The sequence below is a fragment of the Euleptes europaea genome, chromosome 3 (genome assembly GCF_029931775.1).
Source record: "Euleptes europaea isolate rEulEur1 chromosome 3, rEulEur1.hap1, whole genome shotgun sequence".
Taxonomy (NCBI): Eukaryota; Metazoa; Chordata; class Lepidosauria; order Squamata; family Sphaerodactylidae; genus Euleptes; species Euleptes europaea.
The window spans coordinates 58,542,222-58,562,664 of record NC_079314.1 but is presented as its reverse complement, the minus strand read 5'-3'; the positions used below and the strand labels follow the sequence as shown (position 1 = coordinate 58,562,664).

At 39.8% G+C, this 20,443-nt stretch overlaps 1 protein-coding gene across 2 annotated transcripts; it reads left to right on the top strand.

The window, feature by feature from the left end:
• Positions 1-962: 962 nt before the first annotated feature.
• Positions 963-19,056, top strand: ING3 (inhibitor of growth family member 3). 2 transcript variants are annotated; one of them, XM_056846244.1, is made up of 12 exons: positions 963-1,184; positions 1,358-1,429; positions 4,677-4,777; positions 5,948-6,013; positions 7,937-8,033; positions 9,624-9,695; positions 9,979-10,098; positions 12,030-12,088; positions 14,625-14,815; positions 16,384-16,576; positions 18,360-18,398; positions 18,930-19,056. In XM_056846244.1, exons 1-12 carry the CDS (start codon positions 1,157-1,159, stop codon positions 19,044-19,046), a joined length of 1,155 nt encoding a protein of 384 aa, XP_056702222.1. In that variant the 5' UTR covers positions 963-1,156; the 3' UTR covers positions 19,047-19,056. The 2 variants fall into 2 exon arrangements, with proteins under 2 accessions (XP_056702222.1, XP_056702221.1); XM_056846243.1 differs by having other exon boundaries at positions 966-1,184; positions 11,931-12,088.
• Positions 19,057-20,443: the final 1,387 nt, after the last annotated feature.

Here is a 20,443-nt window from a genome sequence, read left to right as displayed (position 1 = left end):
CTGGAGAAAATGACTGCTTTGGAAGGTGGACTCTATGGCACTGAAGTCCCTCCCCTCCCTAAACCTCCACTCCTCAGGCTCCACTCCCAGAACTGTTCATAATTAAAATCTTCCTGGTTAGAGGCTATTAACTCATGCCAAGTTACAAAACTGTGTTCACTATTTTGTGCATTAGCATACAGTAGGACTCTTCAACATTATATAGATATATAATTTATTTTCTTAACTTGAAGTGCTCCTTAATCAGATTTCGAGAAGACCACCTCGAACAGCAACTTTGTGGATAGAGGAAGGTGGCAAAATGTTTACATTTAAAGATCAGAAGGAAAAGGGGGGTGGGGGCCAGCAAAAGGAATTTCAGAGAGCAAACTTCTTCTGACACCAGTTATGATGTAAAGTTATAAGGGCAAAAGCTGCCAGCACAAACACTGCAACAGCTTTGGAACAGAACGTTTATATTTTAGCACAAGGTAGTGCTCGGCTGAGGTTCCTAATTGCTCTAGAGTTCACGCTACCGTTCTTCAGTTAATATCACTAGATTTCGATCCGCTCCCAACTGAATCTTAAGCCATTCCAACCCCCAAATTTGACCTTCCACTTTAATATGTACTAATCTTTGAAACTGTCGCTAGTCTCTAGACAGTGCTTAGAGACATATGCAGCCCTGTCTGGAAGCTACGGTATGTCTTTTGACCCAGAACCCCACACATGTAAAGCAAAGATGCAGATAAGTCAGAGGTAGGGAGAATGCACAGGGAGAGCAAAACAGGCAGGCGACTGTCCGTTAGCCCCCAAATCAGCATCCTCAACACGCGCACAATTCTAAGCTCCCTGAACAAGGCACAGTGGGAAACGTAGTTCCTGCTTCCGCAATTGGCCCACGGAACTCCATTTCCCAAAAGGCAACGGGAGGGTACGAGCCGACGGCCTACGTCAGAAGCCCGGACAGCCAATCGCCTTGCGGCCGAAGCGAGCGCCGTCAGCCGCCAATGTTGTTTTCGCTGAGTTGAGCGGCTGGTGTTGTTGGCGGTGCCGGCGCCATATTGGAAGGGACGAGGCGGTGTTTTTTTTTTCGAAACCACCCATCCCCCCCTCCCTTCTCCTCGCTCGTTGCAGGGACAACGGAGCCCCGCCGAGCGCGGGCCTCGCCGCCGCCATGCTGTACCTGGAGGACTACCTCGAGAGTGAGTCTTGTGTGGGGAGGCGCGGCGGGGGGGCGCCAGGCCCGAAGGGGAGGGGGAGCGGCGAGAGCGAGCGAGGCGGAAGCTCCTCCCCCTTTCTCCTCCTCCCCCTCCCTCTTCATGGCGGCCGCCACATCTGACTGACTCGCTCCTTCTCTCCTCCCCCCTCCCTGCAGTGATCGAACAACTTCCCATGGATCTCCGCGACAGGTTTACAGAGATGCGCGAGATGGATCTGCAGGTGCAGAGTACGTGAGTCAGCCCCGCCCACAGGGCGCTTAAGCTCATGCGCAGCCCAGCAGGGGAGGGAAGAGAAAGGGGTAAGCCTTAGCCTGGAAGTTAGGTGGAGGGAGGCCCGCCCGCCGGGGACTCGTATGAGTGGTGATGGTGGCGGCGAGTTTTACATAGTTCCCGGTGAAGGAGGCTGCGTTCTAAGCAGGATAAAAGAAAGTCCCGTTGAGCTCTTTCGTGAGTAAAGCAGGCTTAAGAGAGCGCTTAGTAGGCGGCAGTAAAAGTAACATTATTTTATTAAACTTCTTACTGCCAAGTGGCGGTAAGAGTAATATTTATCATTTACAGCAGTTATGTGTGGCACAGTGTTTAATAATTTGTAAGCTCCTCTGAACTCAGTAATACCTGTGCTTCCAAGTAAACATGTCTCGTTTTTATATACCACTTTTCCAGAGAGACTTTGCAGCATGATCCATGTGGGGTTTCTTATCACATTTACAACGCAATCTTTTGCTGAGTTACTCCAGTCCAACCCTGATTGAAATCAGTGGTTTTAAACTGGAGTATCTCTGTAAGATTGCGCTGTGAATAACACAGTCTGACATTTCACTGAGAGGTCTACTCAGAATCCTACACAGATCTACCTAAAGGCACTTAATCTCAAGATTTCACTGAGATTATTTTTAGAATTGCACTGGCAGTAACCTTTTTACAATATAAATGAAGAGTTTTTACATTGGATATAACTTAAGAAAGTGTATCCAAGTAATGATTCCTGATCCTGGGATGTAGGGATTATAACTGAGAGAATGAGGTATTACAAGTGTATCTATATGCACACATACATGCTGTAATTACCCACTTTTCCACACAAGCCTGGGCAAGGGAGTATTTTCATATTGTTGTTTTTAAACATTTTTTTGCTGCCTTTCCGTTCGATCGGGGTCCCCAAGGTGGTGCACATAAAGACATTAAAAAATTTGAACAATTAAAAAGAACATTTAAAATTATAAAATAGTTCAACATAACACCAAAACCAGGGATGAGGGCCAGTAACAGTTACTGGCGGTATGCCAATCAAAACAATGAAACTCTTCACCCACTGTTGCGTTTTGTTGCATGTTCATGCTGCCAAGGTACCTGTATTCCTGTGAAAAACTAGAAGCAGTCTAACACGTAACAAGCATGCTTTCTGTCAGACATATACAGTCCTATAGGTTTTTATAAAGACATAAGAACGCAGTGTAGCAGAGTCACAGTTCTACTTACAGACACGTTTTTGACACAGGTCTTCATACACTGACATTCACGTTTTTTGCATGTAAGTATTCCAGCACAATATTTTATCTGCAGAAAGTGACAAATTGTGGCATGTGAACAATCTCTTCTTGTCCTGAAACAGATAAACCGGTATAGGAATCAAAGGAACCTTACCCTATTTGAAGCAATGCAGTCTTTTCCTTGTTAACATATTTGCAAACTACCGTTATAGTTTCTAGGATCTGATGGGCTCTGTCCCAGCAGCAGAACTAATCCTTCAGTTCTCAGCTCAGCTTCTGTAGTCAGACACCTTCACCGACCATGTTTTTTCCTTTGCAAATGCTCTTAAAGCCCAGCCTCCCTACATTATAGGTACAATGGAGAAGAAATGGTAAAGGGCCAAAAATAGGAGGGGGGATTTATAGAGCATATGGATGATTAAACAAATACAGGTAGAAAGTAGAATGGGTTCTAAGCAGCCTGTAGAATGATGCGTACGCTTCTTATACAAGAATTGGAAGTAGGAACAACTCCAAGGAGAAATGTCTCCATAGCCTTCGTACACTCAGCTATAAATTGGCAGAACCTGCTCATCATCACAGGAAATGGACCCAGTAACCAACATACAGGTCTAGGAAATGGAAGGAACTGAAAGTAGTCTCTAGATTTTGTGTGTATATTGGCTATTTCAGAGCAAGGATGAATTCATAAAGTGACAAAACAAAAATTTGGTTTACAAAATACCTGTCCCAGGGCCTATTTTGATGTGCCCGTTAAAGAATTATCCTTTCAATTAGCTGTTTGTCAGAGGCAAACCATTTTTTAAATGAAAAGGAGGTAAACCTGATCTGCCTCTGAAGCTACTGTGTGGCACAGTGGTTCATGTACAAAGAACTTGAGAGCCCACAAACAAATTCAGTAAGGCTGAAATTTCTTGCTTACCTTTGTATCTTCATAAAACCTATATTGTAAGACAAAAGAATACCAACATTAAAAAAATTCAATAATGAATGTATTCCCTGTATTATGCAAGCATAAGATTGCAGCCTTAATTCAATCCTATTGTGTTCTGTGAATCATATTTCTAAGTTAATATGGTTAAGGCTCTACTACAAGTTATCTGCCCTGACCTGGATGGCCCAGGCTAGCCTGATCTCGTCAGATCTCAGAAGCTAAGCAGGGTCAGCCCTGGTTAGTATTTGGATGGGAGACCACCAAGGAATACCAGGGTTGCTGTGCAGAGGAAGGCACTGGCAAACCACCTCTGTTAGTTTCTTGCCATGAAAACCCCCAAAAGGGGTCACCATAAGTCGGCCGTGACTTGACGGCACTTTATACATACACACACATGCAAATTATTTATTTTGTTTCTAGTTTCATGTTATTAATAAATCTCTTCTTAAGGGAACATTGGCATACCCTTCTGATAAAAAAAGCACTAGTGTGGACTCGCTGTGTCCAGAGGAGTACGTGTACACTGTATTGGAATCCCCATGGAATTCTTCATGGAATCCTCAAGATACTATGCCAGTATCTAAACAGTTCTACTTAAAATCCGATTCAGATCAATAACGGGGCTTACTCCCGGAAATGTGTTTTTAGGATCGCACTGACAGTGTGCTTAATGGGGGCTACTTCCAAGTCAGTCTGTGTAGGGCCACAATCTTGATTATGTTCTGCTGGTGCATTCATTTTCCTAATTGCTCTATGTAGTGAAGTCATTGGTTAAGAATCCTAAGATGGAGTAGATCTCTTTGCTGTTGATTTTAAGGAAAGGCACGTCAATCATAAACATATTTCTAAGAAATAAGTTTTTTTGGGGGGGTGTTTTTTAGTAAAACCAGCTTCCAAGTTACTTGGGAGTGAGTGCTATTGACTTCTATGGTAATTTGTATTTCATGAACATTCATGGTGTTCATTTTGCTAATAAATGCTTGCAAATGTATTTACCTATAATCTGTGGCAGATAAATAAACATCCTGTAATGTTCTGTGTGTGTTTAAGATGCAATGGATCAACTGGAGCAAAGAGTAAATGAATTTTTTATGAATGCAAAGAAAAACAAACCGGAATGGAGGGAAGAACAAATGACTTCAATTAAAAAGGTAAGAGTAAGGCAAAAACTAGTCAAATACCCCCCCCCCAAAAAAGACTGAGTCAGTTCTGACAATATGCCTGCAGCTGACTTGAAGAAACGCTTCTCATGCAAACTGCCTCATCTGAGTAGTGTGGGAGAAAGGATGCCAGGCAGCAGACATCAGTCTATGTTCTGAAGTCTCAGTGTGTTGGCCAACGCTCTAGAACCTCTGGTATTACCATAGAGTTTCCATAGAGCCTCGTCTGATATCATGTCTGGGTTTTTGCCCAGACATGTTGTTATGTAACCCGATGTCATTTTCTGTCCCTGCTGTTTCTCCCACTGACCCAAGAGGCGAGGACAGGAGGGAGGGCCCTTTGGTGGGGGATTGCCTCCAAGAAGCAGGCATTTGGCATTTTTATGTGGAAGCCATGAAATCACGCAAAACTGGTCCCCCTTCTGTAGGACCGTAGACTTTGATCCCTAGTTTTGCTTCTGCTACCTTATGTCTGTTACAAGGGCAGTCCTCTGCTGTGGAAAGTGTTGCTCTGATGCTAAAAAGTTTATTTCAAGATTATGGTCTAGCATTGCGGAAGCACCTAATGCTTGAGGGACATGTACAATTGTAGAGGAATGCCTCCCACAAAAGAAAAGGGTACAACTCAAGTGGAAGCATGGCTTAGGATTTAAAGCATAACTCAATTTTTCTTTTTTGTGATTGTTTGCTTGAACTGACTCCCTGAATTTTTTGCCTGATTCCCTCCCCAACCTTGAAGCTTCACACTTGGAACGTTGAACCAAATGGGCACACTGTCTTCTAATCTAAAGTCTCAGTCTTCAAGGAAGATATTGCACTGCAGTGTGTATTGAATTTTCCTGCTCTTTAGAAACATGGTGCAAGGATCAAGGTGGATTTTGAATTTGAAGTATAGAACACTGCTCTGAATTGTGTACCATATTTCATTTGTACATCTCAGCATTATCACAGTATATAAACGAAGAGAATGCAAAAAGAAGTGGATGAAATATAATTATAATTCTTACAAATTATTTTTTCTATGTAATCTGATACTCTCGTTGAAGGTTTTTCATAAAGTATTGCTCATCAGGCATTTTGATGTTAAAATGTTAGCCAAACTTTGTAATAATTATTATAATTGATTTCTGAAGACATTTTACTTTTACTGTTCCCATTCAGGATTATTATAAAGCCCTGGAAGATGCTGATGAAAAAGTACAGTTGGCCAATCAAATTTATGAGTTAGTAAGTAAAATAGAACTTATACTTGATATATGCTGGGCTTTAGTTTACAGACTTTAAAAACATTAATGCTTGCTTCCCTTGATGTCTAACACTTTGGTGTGTGTGTAGAGTATAACTGGTAATATGTTTTTCTGTTTAAAAACCTCTTTTCAATTATGTACTAACTGGTTTGTATGCACAATTGTGATCTTTAACAGACTGGTATAAACAACTAAGGCCCTGACCTCGATGGCCCAGGCTAGCCTGATCTCGTCAGATCTCAGAAGCTAAGCAGTGTCAGCCCTAGTTAGTATTTGGATGGGGGACCACCAAGGAATACCAGGGTTGCTATGCAGAGGAAGGCACTGGCAAACCACCTCTGTTAGTCTCTTGCTGTGAAAACCCCAAAAAGGGGTCGCCATAAGTCGGCTGCGACTTGATGGCAATTCACACACACACATAAACAACTAAGAGAGCAACACAAGCAAGAACCAGGCCCTGTGTATGTTTACTCAGAAGTAAGTCCCAGTGAGGCCAGTGATGCTTATTCCTAAGTAAGTGTGTGTAGGATTACGGCTGCAATCTCATGCCTGTTAAACTGGGAGTTAGACCCATTGAATACAGTGTGCCTTACTGTTAGTGTTGCAGTCCATTGAAAATTGTAGGCTGATTTTCAGAAAACTACTTTAGACAGGCTCAAGGCCTTGGTGCTCCCAGTGAGATCTGACTTCTTTGTTTTTTAACATCAAACATGTATGCTACCCTCCCCCCATGTCATATCACAAACTGCTTTTAGCAAGTCTCTCACTTTCAAAAGCAGTTTGCAATGAGGCAGGGGCCTGGGGTAGGGAGGGTTTTTTCCCTTTAATAAGTCCAAAGCCAACATGGGCATGTGAAACTAGTTGTATGCTGGTGAGTTTTTATCGCAGCTGTAGTTTGCAACCATTCATAGTACACATAATTGTTTAAATTCATTCAGCTAGACTTAATCTGTTCAGTATAATTAGCCACTTGATCATCATTACAAAAGGAAGAAGCTTTTTCAGTGTAATCTTTTTATTTTAACGGCGTCAAGGCAGATGAAATCAGGTTTTTTGTACAGTACATAATTAACTTAGTAAATTGATGATGGCCATGAGTTTAGAGAACTTTAAATGTAAGATAGACAATGGAAGATGATGATGTCTGTTTGCTAAGATGGCTAAATAGAACATGCGTGTATACAGTGAATACAGGTTGAGTATCCCTTATCTGAAATGCTTGGGACCAGAAGTGTTTTGGATTTTGCGTTTTTTGGATTTTGGAATATTTGCATATACATAATGAGATACCTTGGGGATGGGACCCAAGTCTAAATATGAAATTCATTTATGTTATGCACATAAGAATATAAGAAAGGCTCTGCTGGATCAGACCAAGGCCCATCAAGTCCAGCAGTCTGTTCACACAGTGGCCAACCACATAGCCTGAAGGTAATTTTATACAATATTTTTAATAATTTTGTGCATGTGGGGCATCGTGGGGAACTTGCCATTGGCTTGTCCAGCCTACACACGTGCCATTTTATTACCCTTTGTGAGTGCTCAAAAAGTTTTGGATTTTGGATATTGGATTTTTGGATAAGGGATACTCAGTCTGTACTGATTGCTTGTGGAGGGGGCAACAACAAAGGGACATTATGGCTTCCAGGACCTGTTCACAGTGGATGGGATCCAGCCAGCTTTTTCACTCAGACTTGCCCAGTTTTCCGCCTTACTACAGATGCCATTTGATGACGTGGCTTTTGTCCATGAAGGTCCTGTGATCTTCTTTGGCTGTTCAGAGGTGACCACGCCTCCCTTTTTCATCCACGAAAATGTTGGTTGGATCCAAATGAGTGTTTTGATTTTCTGAAACTGTCTGGTTGCAAACTGGCTTAAATTTTTTATTATGTTTTTAAATCAGGTAGATCGTCATTTAAGAAAATTAGACCAGGAATTAGCCAAATTTAAAATGGAACTTGAGGCAGATAATGCTGGGATTACAGAAATATTGGAGAGGCGTAAGTATATGTGATTTTTTTTCCAGTCGCTAAAAAGTTGTTTCGCAGAAACTGATAATCCAGAAAATAGCTGTTGTAATGTACTCCTTTAAGTTGCAGCTACTAGTATGCTTGATTTCTTGGGGCTTAGCATTTTAAGAAGTAGAGATGTCTATTTGTGTGTGGTATGTTTTATATTTTCATTATTTACTTGTAAATATGGACAGTCATCTTGTTTTGTGCAAAATGCCCAAACCAAAAGGAGAAGAAAGAACTTCAGCCCAGAAACATTAGGTAACCAAGAAAGTTGACAAAAAACCTAACAATAGAGCGACTAACAATAGGTTATATACAAAAAATTAACAAAGCTTTAATACATTGTAAATCATAAAAATGTCCATTCAAACCAGATGCATTTCGGCTGATAGGCCTTCCTCAATTATATAAATTCTTAAAATACACACCATAAAGTACAACAATTCCAAATATAAAAAACAACAATTCTGACCAAGTAATAAAACATGTATAAGAAGTAGGGGCCGTTCATTAGCTAGATAATCTCCCTTTCACTGTTGTAATAACATAGGACCATTGAGTATCATTTTTCAAATAGTTGTTATACCTGGTCTAACTATCTTAGTAAGCAGGGTCAGAATAAATCCTAGCTCTGTGGTTTGTATACATCCAGAATCTGGAAGCAAAATGCCTTCATAAATGCTATCCACTTGAATAATCTTGAACTATCATTCTAAAAATATGAATAAATACCACTTTGGATTTATCCCTTCTATTTCTTAGAATCATAGAGTTGGAAGGGGCCATAAGGGCCATCTAGTCCTACCCCTGCTCAGTGCAGGATCAGTCTGCATCTTGTTCAGTACAGGAAAATAAGTTCTGTTGATTTAGGTTGGGTTTACTTCTGTGAAGTGTGCTTATAGTCTCATTTTTTAAAAAACAGATTTTTATAGGACGTTGTATAGGAGCTTATTGCTTAGAGAGGCGGTGTTGTATAGTGACATGCTCTCAGCCATAACCTACCTCAGAGTGTTGATTGCTGTGAGGATAAAATGGATGAGAGGAGAATAATATGATTATCATTAAAATCTATTTTAAATTAATTGTTTAAAAGTACTCTTCAGTGTTTATTCAGTATTCCAAAATATGAGAACAAACATGAAAATAAATTCAGGGGTAATAAAGATCAATAGAGATTTTATTTGCTCGTTTTTAGTTTATATCCCAAATTTGTCATAGGATGCCAGTTAAAAGCCTAATTTGGAACCATTTGTGTATACTATCTTGTAAAGGAGCTGCACAGAGAATAAAAATATTTGATTCTATTTTAGGCAGGCCCTTAGTATGGTTGCTTTTAATATCTTTAGCAGTCTTTGCAAGACTGACACTACCATTAGTTTTAAATTCAACGAAATAAGAAACCAGGACATAGTACAGAAATCTTCTTGCTTAGTTTAAGAGAGCCTGTTCCTGCTCAGTTAGTCATTTAGAGATGTGAATAACATGGAGCTTTAAAGAATGGCATAGGCGAATGAAACTGCCAATTTTGAGATTGACATTGCTATAATTCACTCTTGCAAACTGTTCTTTCCATAGGTTCTTTGGAACTGGATACACCGTCACAACCACTGAATAATCATCATGCTCATTCACACACGCCGGTAGAGAGTAAGTTGCACATTTTAGCTTCTGTTGTTGATTAAAGTAAAAAAAAGAATTCCTCTCGTGAACCAACAGTCATACAAGCAACCTGTCTTTCCTTAAACCACCACCAAAATTTGATATAATGTCTTGAAAATAGTCCTTGAAACCACACTAGGGTTCTTTTTGTAGAGTACCCAAACTTTGCTGTTTTGTTTTGTTTTTGTCCCTTTGTAATCAAGAAAGTGTTTTGTATTTATAAACCTTCAGTATTCAATTGGGTTAATGTATTGTTTGTGTCTGAATCTAGAAAGGAAGCATAATCCCTCATCTCACCATGCAACAGCAGATCACGTCCCTGAAAAGAAGTTTAAGTCTGAAGCCCTTCTATCAACTCTCACTTCAGATGCCTCTAAAGAAAATGCAGCAGGTAATTTAAATTTCAAAAGTGATTATTTATAGATAGTCTTTTCCTATCTTCAGTGATAGGATTGTTTCTTCTTGGAAGAAAGCCAGGTACATTCCCCCCCCCCCAAAAAAAAAAATTTAGGAGCACAAGACTTACAGTTAACAACTTAGAGACATTGAAAACATAAACACAACAGCTAAGTGTAAGTATGTGTGAAATTCAGCTGGTGGAACGTAGTAAATTTGGGGAGGAGGTACATGCTGTTTGGACTTCCGGAGGATAACATTTTGTATTCATAAGTACAAGAGTCGATCGCTGACAAAACTGTTTCTGAAAATTAGCTCCTCTGGTGACATTGCTGTATTTGCCTCTGCAGAAAAAGCAGTGGCATTTTTATGGGGGAGGAAATTGGCCTTAGAAGAGGTGCTTCCCCAGTGTCCTTTACACTATGAATAGCCTTCTCTTTTTCCTCTCTTTGAAGTTAAATGCATAATGTTATCAGAAGTATGACCTGGCCTCTGGAGAGCCAGTTCTGTTTAATCTTGTAAATTGTGAAGTTTCTCCTTACTTTCCTGTGATTAGAAAAATATGGATTGGGTATGTGTATCCTGAGATCAGCTCTCCGTCTTCTCCTTTTAGGCCCCTTGCTTCCCTTCAGCCTGCTAACCTGCATTTATTTATGTACTTACCTAACTTCATTTATACCCCACCATTCTCCCCAAAGTGACTGACATCATTCTCCTTTCCTCCCTTTTATCCTTACAACTACAACCCTGTGAAGTAGGTTAGGCTGAGAGTGTGTGACTGGCCCTAGGTCACCCAGAAAGCTTTTATGGCAAAGTGGGGATTCAAACCTGGTTCTCTCAGATCTTAGTCTGACACTGTAACAACTACACCACACTGGCTTACACTGATTAAGAGCCTGTGTGTGTAGTCTATACTTGTGCTGCCAGGATTCTCTTATAGCTGGCATGAAGGTAATTGCCTGCTCTGTTTTTGATCACCACATCTCTTTGGAGGTTGCAGGAGATCTTTTAAAGCAAGAGTTTCTTCTCCACTCCATTGACCAATATACAGAAATCTCTCCTTGGGCTCCTTTTGGCAGGCAGACCATCCACATGGGGTTGACCCCTTTGGTATAGTGAGTGACTGAGGTAGTACAAACCAGATTGCCTCCTTATGACAGATTTCCAATTTTTGTTTTGTTCAGAAGCACAAAATATTTTGAAGCATGTTTTTAAAAATTTTCGATGTTGCACATTTTCTTTCTAAAAAAGATATTCATCATTATACTGTTTTGACTTGCATACTCTAGAAAGTGCGAGTGACTTGACCTACAAGCAAATCAGATATATAATCTATTGGGGATTTTTTTAATTGTGCAGAAACATTTAGGTTGCATATGATTATCTTTTTAGTTCAATTTCTATAGTAATTCCACTGGCATGAGAAAAAAAATAGTGATTATATTATTGATGTTAATTTAGTTTTCAAGTCCTTGCACTTTTGTGGGCATGTATTTCTAGTTTATCATCCTCATTAAAATGATTGTCCTGTATCCTATATGGGTACCAGCTCTGCTTTCTTATTCATATTTAATGATTTACTGATGTGAGGTTAGTCGCTCTCTTTCCTCACAGCATTCTTACGCTTCATTCCAGTGGAGAAAAAGTAAACAAATGGATAAATATTGATGGAGAAAGCAGTGCCAAGGATTCGCCCAAAACAGTGTACCTTATTACTTAATTGCAGCCTTCGGTTTCATTGGTAGATACCATTGGTTTTCAGCTTTTTTAGATCTACTTTTAGTTTTCACTTTGGACTATATAAATATGTTCCCTTTGTTCATCAAGGGTGTCGAAACAGTAATTCATCATCCTCATCCAACAGTGCATATAATGCAAATTCCTCTCAGCCATTGGCATCGTATAACCTGGGCTCATTATCTTCAGGAGCTGGAGCTGGTGCTATTACCATGGCAGCAGCTCAGGCCGTGCAAGCCACAGCACAGGTAAGGAATTTAAGCTATGTTTTTAAGTACCTGTCACCAGATGTCTGCAGTTGGAGGGGAACGTCTTTCGTTCAATTTGAATTGTTACTACCAGTTTAAAAGTACTGTCATTCTCTCTGATGCTTGGTGCCTAGAAGTCCCACCATCTTCAGCAGGACTTACTCCAAAGAAAGAATGCATACATTTGTGGCCATAGATTTTCATTGATACCCTTTCTTATATGCTGAAACTCTTTGGCATTTGATTGCAGCCTGAGCCTAAAGAAAAGTAGGTTTTTGCTGTTTCAGTGACTGACACAAAATAGAGGTATGCAAAAAAATATGAATCAGGTAATTTATTATTTTAAAAGCTAGTGTTGGATTCTTTAATATTGGTGCTAAAGCTGGTCATATTCAGAAATCAATAGTCATTTCCATTGGTTTCAGTGGGAAATGTGTTTTCAAGGTGTAACCACCTATCCCCTACATCCAGTTGTACTAAAATTCTTAGTTGCCATAGTTCATGCAGATAGGGGGGGAAATTCCCATTCTATAGCTAATTGAAATTCTCACTTGCATGGCAGGCACATTGGGTGTTAATTAACCTATCACTGAATGTATCCTACTTTATTGGGATGATGAAGTGGAGGGTTGTGTCAGTTTTTAAACAAACATGCAACATTCACACGATTATACTTTTCCCTCCCTTAACTGGCTTTCAGTATTTTTTCCCAGCCTGACTCTAGTACTGAAAGTCTCAAACTGGGAAAATATGCTGAAAGTACTGTAGTAAGGCATAGTATGAGATGGGATTTGGTTATTATTTAGTATTTAGGAGATGTTTATGAATCCTCCACAGTCCTGCTCGAGGTGGTATACAGTTAAATATTATCAATATTAAAAACAAACAAGCCCAGGGACATAAAAACACAATGAAAACTGACCTCAGATCAGAAGCAGCTGTGAACCAATACACAATGCTACTGCCACCACTTCAGGCTTTCTTTAAATATGATTGAAGGGGGCTGCTTGTCTTTTTTTCCCCTACTGGAGCTAATAGCAGCCGGAGAAGGATTGATTTTCTATTGGGGAACTGCTTAGTGCCTTTAGTTAAAATTACATATGTTGAGACTTCGCAGATCATGAATCAGAGGGTCTGTCTCACATAGTAAGATGGACTGATCCTCATCACTGATCTCTTATTTCTAATCTGATTGTGTGTGTACTTTGTACTATAGAAGCCTTAGGTTTTGCCTGTTTTCCCAGTACATGTACTTATACTATTTTGAATGCTGGGCAGGCAAAATTCATAGCTCAGCCTGCCACCTACTAAAGCAAAGTGTTTCCTTCTGTCATGGAGGCTGGCTAGTACTGTTTCTCTGTAATAGGGTGAGGTGGAATGGAACCATAGCTCTTGTGCCTCTCTCCCCCTTCTCAGTTTGCCATGCCTGTCTCCTAGTATGTTCAGTAGAATCTGTCCCTTGTGGAGACGATTGGGCTGGATATCATTGCTTACCTATTATGAGGGGAAACTGTAGCTTCTGCCTCTTACTCCCCCTCACAAATCAGAGCAGTCCAGCTACCTATGGAGGGGGGAAGCCTGCACTCTCTGTTTCCACCCCATGTCTTGTATAAGAAAAGCCTTTTCCTTGCCTACCTAGCACTCACATAGCCCCAGATGATGGAATATCTTAAGCAAATGGGACTCGAAAAGTTCTTCCAATGCTTTTTAGACATAGCCAATGATTGGCTGAAATTGCATCAAAATGCCAGTCAAAATAATCCTTGGTGGGGAGGTGGGCTAATTATTCTGCTTGGAAAACATCCCTATCATGCATGTGTTTGCTGAGTCATTATTTCAGCTTTCTGTTGTCCTTTCTGACACCTGCCTGGAAAAATGAAACCAAACAACAAAGCACTAGAATAACAATCAGATCAGGAGACTTCCTATCTCCCAAACCTTGGAAATAATTGTATTTGTATTAGGAATGTTTCAAAATGAAGTATGGCTTCAGTTGGATTGTGATTAGTAAATTTCCAGCTGCACATTCCAAGTGTTTAAAGAGGCTTAAGCTGCAGTCTTGTTCACATGTGAGATCAAAATCCCATTGCAGATGGCATGAGGTATAGGAGCCATGGGTATTGTCATTACCGGGTTGGATCAAGACTAAATTTTCTGCTAACAGAAGGGGTGGAGTAATTTCCACCAATTCCCTGTTCCTGCTGCAGAAACCCTTCTTGCTGTTCCAGAGGGTCCCCTGTCCCCCAGGAGCAGTACTTCAGGGAGTTCAGTGGGCTGCAATGGGGTGGGGTGAGGAATGTTCTGATCCAGTGACAGAAGTGCTTTGTGTGAGTGGAAAAGCTCATCTGGATCAAACACAATGTTTCTGGGAAACGGTGGGCATAGAGATAGTGCAGGGTTCCAAACAAGGACACGATTTCATGATGTTCGTGAAAACTAGTTTACACTCTGCATGCTGTACTAGTTACAATCCAAAGTGTGTTTATAATATTAGTAAATGATAGTGCACTCTGTTAATATTACTGTTTTCTTTTAGATGAAGGAAGGAAGGAGAACGTCTAGCCTAAAAGCGAGTTATGAAGCCTTTAAGAACAATGACTTCCAACTTGGAAGAGAATTTTCATTATCCAGGGATGCAGCTGGGTATTCGTCATCTGCTTTGGCATCTACATTGTCGCAGACATTGAGTTCTTCAACCACAGATTCTCGGAGTGGCCGAAAAAGCAAGTGAGTTAATGAAAATGGTTACTGCTCTTCTGCTGTGCTCCATTAAGAATTGGGAGGAAACTTAAATCTACCATCAGTAATGTTTAGCAACTTTTAAAAGAAACATAACTCAATGTTTTATATTTTTGTAAGAGTTATTTCCTGCCTGAGTACTTGGAGTGATGCAAGCTACAGCTTTTAAAAATCTTGTATGTACAGATGCACTCCCACATACGTGTAAGCACGCACACACAACAATCATTTATAACAGATTCTTGGTAAGGCAGGGTTCTTCCTGAGGATGGAGCAGAGAAATATATTTAACCACCCATGGATGGATTCGCTCCCCCCTCCTCTGCTCTTTTTTCCCCTGGTGTTAGATGGTCACTGAGGGACAAACTAGACATTACGGAATCACTGACGCCATTTTAGAGAAGAATTTTGCCATTTAGAAATGCAGCAGCTGCAGCACAGCAGCACCAGGTGATCTTGTGTGGTCCCCCCATGCCTTTTAAAGTTCTGAAATGCTTGGAAAGGTGGGGGGGGGCACAAGATTATCTGGTCCCTCTGCACTGTGGATCAAGCCCTCTCAGCATTTGTAAATGGCCGAATTCTCTAAAATGCAGTGAAGTCTGTAGATCGGCCCCACGAACACCGTACCATATAGTTTGGTCCCAGGTCTTAAATTTAGAAGGAACTAAGCCCCACTCTTTAGTCTTTGTGGCTCGGTACTGTTTAGCATAGAGCCAAGCTGTCAGGTCTGGTTGCTAGTCTTTCTCATCTCATTGTTGTAGCTCATCAGCATGGCATGTCTGTTCTGAGCAGAAGAAATCTTTTTTAAAAGCTAAGGAAGGCAAGAGTCAAGACTAATATGGCTAGTATTGCTAAATAAAAACTACATGAAGTATTAAGTCAAGCTTATTTTAAGTGTTCCATAGAGGAAAAAGGGATCCTTTAAATGTTGTCATCTGTGAATTTGCTGTAGAGGGGTTGAAACATTATGGAAAAGCTTAATAAAAGATCTGCAAAGATATTGGCATATTCTAGACTAGCTGTTCAGATGGTCCAGACCAAGAAGGGATTTGATTGGATCTGAGACTTTATGCAGAGTGAATTTAGACTAACATAACTGCTGCTGAAAGAGTAGCAGAAACCCTTTAAAGAATACAGTGAGCTAATGTTCCTGATCCTTTAAGAAATTGTAATATGGCTTAAATATGCAGAGCTTTGCTCTGGAATTAAGTTGGATTGTTGAGAAGTATAGAATGAATTCACCTATCAAAACATGAAGGTATTTTTAATATGAAGCTTCTGATCTTGGGCACATGTCTTACTGTAGAATTTTATTCAACACGGGGAGAAAGCATTTTTTTAAATACTATAATACTACCTGCTTTGCAAATTCTGTATATTATATTTTGAAAATTAACTGAATTGTTGCGGCTGCTAAAGCTAAAAATGCTTATACTAATGTACTTTATTGTAAAGCTTCTTAAAATTCAATTGTAGTGTTCTCATAGTTTCAGCATTCATATCATTATTCAGAGGATGAAAAATAATATTTGGTCATGCATATGTTTATTTTTCAGAAACAATAACAAATCTTCAAGTCAGCAGTCTTCATCATCTTCCTCGTCTTCCTCTTTGTCGTCATGTTCCTCATCCTCTGCTCTAGCACAGGAACTCTCTCAGCAAACGGCAGTAATACCTGAGTCTGATACTAATAACCAGGTTGATTGGACATATGATCCTAACGAGCCACGCTACTGTATTTGCAATCAGGTAAATCCTGTCCAGTATGACATAGAATAGAATATGAAACATTCTGCTCGTAGTAGAGGGTGCTTCAGATATGACAGTATGATTTAGCAGGCTCATTTGCTGAGAGCAGACTGTCTCAGGTAATGGGAGATGTGATGTAATAGGCTCTTCAGTTTGTAATGTTAACACTAAGACTACAAAATGCATAAGCATCCTAAAATAAGCCAGACCCTTGTGATCAAAATCATTTGGTGTATGGAATGGAGCCAACCAGCTTTTCCACTGGTGAAAAAGAAAGGAGGGGGTCCCCTTTGACCACCAAAAAAGGGCTTTCCAGGGATCAAGGGACCTGCTCATACAAAAGCTATGTGGGTTGGAGTTGCAGTAAGGAAGAGAATTGTGTGAGACTGAATGAAAAATCTGGTTGCACCCAGACAATTCAAAAATGCTAAAGGGTCTGATTCCAGAAGCTGTATAAAGAAGGTCGTCTAGCTACTAACTGGTACATTTTATGTCTCTTTGCCGCTTTCCATGGTGTTCATGCCCATTCATACACTCCAGCACATCTATATTCACTTTGACATATATCTTGCTTGGTGCTTTGGCTCCAGAAAAAGTGCTGGTCCTTTAAGGTCCTAAAAGGCTGTGGACAGGGATATTTGGAGGACTGCATCCTCTCATGTTGCCTAGCGCATCAGTTAAGATTCTGTCCTTCAGTCCAGCCCCCTGTGATCCCACCTGCAGATGTAAGATGAGTAGCAACCAGAGAATGGGCTTTTTTCTGTGGCAGTCCCTCATCTTTGCAGTGCCCTCCCCCTTGAGGCCAAAGCATTTTTAAAATCCAAGTTTTTAGCTAAAAAAAAAAGATAGGACTCCTTGGGTTTTTTTGTTGTTGTTGCTTTGCTTCTAGCCCAAGAACTATTTTATTACTATCATTTCAGGTTGCAGTTGTTGACGTGGCTTGTTTTGTTTTGTTGTTTTCATTGTGAATAGCCTTGAGCAGTTTTCTGGAGAGGCAGCATACAATCTTTCTAAATAGATAGATGCATTTCTGCTTTAAAAAAAACCTAAATCTTGCCCTATAAAACATTATCCAATATGCATTGGCACTCAGAATGCCCTTTGGATCAGCTAAAAAAAGGCCTTTTGAGTAACAAGCTAATCTTTCATTTGGGGCTTATCCATGCTGGATTGCATATGCACGAGTACCTACTTGAATATATGCTTGACGGTAATCGCATGCACTGTGCAGGTGAACACAAAGAGCACACTACCCTGTTGATGGTTAGCACTGTGAATTCTGATAGTACAGATGTGTGCAACTAGATCACTGGACTTTCTTCTGAAAACTCACAAAACAACCTTTCACTTAAAATGGAAGCTAGAAATTCTGTGTGAAATAAGGAAATATGGGCTGAGGATAAGAAGTGCCTTGTTTGGTTGACTTTTTATAGAAAAATATAATCTTCTCCTGATTCTTGTGAAAACAGTTATTTTTATCTAGGCAGTTCATCAGAAGTGACTATTAAGCCTGTGTTAAATGGATGCTTTAAATGGTACTGGAAAATCTAGGAAACTCAAAACATTTGTTGGGTAACCAAATTGGGAGTTCTTTGCATGCTCTGCTGGTCTTTTTCCGTTCTAAAACAGGCAAGAACAGAAATGCCAATGTGTAACAGGAATGCATTTCCAGCCTAGGACAACCTGGCATGTGTCCCATTTATGTCTCTTTGATAATGAAGGATCTTTGAAGTGAAGTATTTTGTGGAAGATACTAAGATTTTCTTTGTTTTCTTTCAACCAGGTTTCCTATGGTGAAATGGTGGGCTGTGATAACCAAGATGTAAGTATGGAAAAGATTAAAAAGACTTTAGATGTAAAATTACATTATTGAAAATTACTGTTTTAACCCAAAAATAAAGGCAAGCACATGCAGAGGATTGTGAATTTATCCCAGGGTTTCCTCACCTTCTTTCTTTAAAAAAATGCTGCTAATGCTGTAGCTGTAGATATTTCTAAAGTTGCTTTAAACTTCAGGGGAGGTTGGTTGGGGGGACCGGAATTTAAGGCCTCATGGCACATGCCCTTAGGATGAGGGGCAGAGTAATAATTACACAGAAGAAACCATAGCACTTGCAGACTGTTAAAGAATTAAACCTAAGTTTTCCAAAGATATTGGGCCTTCTTTTTTTCCTGTACTTTGTTTTCAAATCCTTCCAATCAATTCTAGCATTTTTATTCTCCATTTTTGCTTTGTGTAAATGAAGTGAGCCATGCTACAGACTTCTTCCCTGCACCTACAACTGTTGAAAGTTTTCTGACATCAGCTTCTTAGGAGGCAGTGACATATGTCTTCTCATTACTTGCCTTGCAGTGTCCTATCGAGTGGTTCCATTATGGCTGTGTTGGATTGACAGAGGCTCCCAAGGGGAAATGGTACTGTCCACAATGTACAGCTGCGATGAAGAGGAGAGGCAATAGGCATAAATAAACGTCCCGTCCACATCAGTAGAAAACTTTGTGCTACTGGGGTGGGGTGGGGGGGTTGAGAGGAGTTGGGGTGGGACGCTTCTTTGCAAATGGTCAAAGAAGGATCAGTTTAGCTGTCATAAAATGTTGACTTAATTTTGCTAGTTGTGTTTTAATATTGTATCTAAATTATTTATGCACTACTGTTGTGCTATAAATACTTTTCCAGTTAGCCATGGATTGTTCCAGTGGCAAACATATGCAGACATTTGTACTCTCCAACCATTTTCTCTAAGCAGCAGGCATTCTACAATCATTCGGTCTTCAAACAAATTCCAGCAACAAAGGTTTTGAAGGATTTTATAATACAGCTGGCATTCTGCTTGCACGTTCTGTACACGAGAGCTGTGATGTGGAATTTTGTGTATATATGGTGGTGCAGAAAGTCAGAATGTTAAGAGAAGGGATTTTTCTAAATGCCTTTATAGCTTTGTTTCTTGTTGAAACTTAAATTCAGCAGGCTGAAGAAAATGGTTCTCGTAAACACTGGGCTGGTTGTTCTCTAGAGTACTTGGTACATAACAAACAGACTCTTGTACACCTTAAACAAAACAAAAAATGTACCACTAGTCTTTATATGTTTGGGGGTCATTCAGGGCATAGGTCATTACAAGGGTGTTAAAAGTGATAAACCTTTTATAACAAATGTGTTTATTTTTTTGTGCAAGTGATCCTTTAAATTGAAACTTATTAGGTGTTACAATTTAAAAAAATCAAATGCTAGTATTAATGCTTTGCATACTTTATCAAAAAAGTACAGTAAAACATTTCATGGAGCTTTCATAATATGCTGTCTAATTAACTGGAGGATTTTAAATAGTTTTTATTTTTTTAAAAAATATATAAATAAAAGGTTTCCATCTCTAATGTACTAAGTGCTATGCTTGCCGTGTGATTGTTTTCTCTCAGGGTTTTCCCATTTCTAATATTAGTAATATTCCTTTAAAAGAAAGGTGTGTTGACCAGGAAATTGTTAAAAATAACACTTTCAGAGATTTAATTTTTTATAGATTATATGAAGAATTGTTTGCACAACATTTTAAATGAAAACTTATTACAGCATGTTTAAAGGTATTGCTAATTATACTATTGCAATTGGCTAATGGCATAATTAATAGCTTTAATAGTTGATTAGTATATCGTGTCCTCCTAATGTTGAGCGCAGTTAATTCCAGCGCAGCTCATATGAATGTAGAAAGAACTCTATGTAGATTGCTTCCATGGCATGCTGAAGGGATTGCAGTTTAGCATAAGAGAAGCCTCCCAATCCAGGTTTTCAGCCACAAGAGTAATTGGATTTTCACCTTTTCTTAGCTAAGTCTACCTTACAGGATTGTTGAATGGGGGGTGGGGGTGTTT

Excerpts from the sequence above, each read along its gene's own strand:
- ING3 (XM_056846243.1), top strand. The coding sequence starts at position 1,157 with ATGCTGTACCTGGAGGACTACCTCGAGA. Across the intron at positions 10,099-11,930 it reads CTCTAAAGAAAATGCAGCAG|GGTGTCGAAACAGTAATTCA; the intron begins GTAATTTAAATT and ends TTGTTCATCAAG. Across the intron at positions 18,399-18,929 it reads TGGGCTGTGATAACCAAGAT|TGTCCTATCGAGTGGTTCCA; the intron begins GTAAGTATGGAA and ends CTTGCCTTGCAG.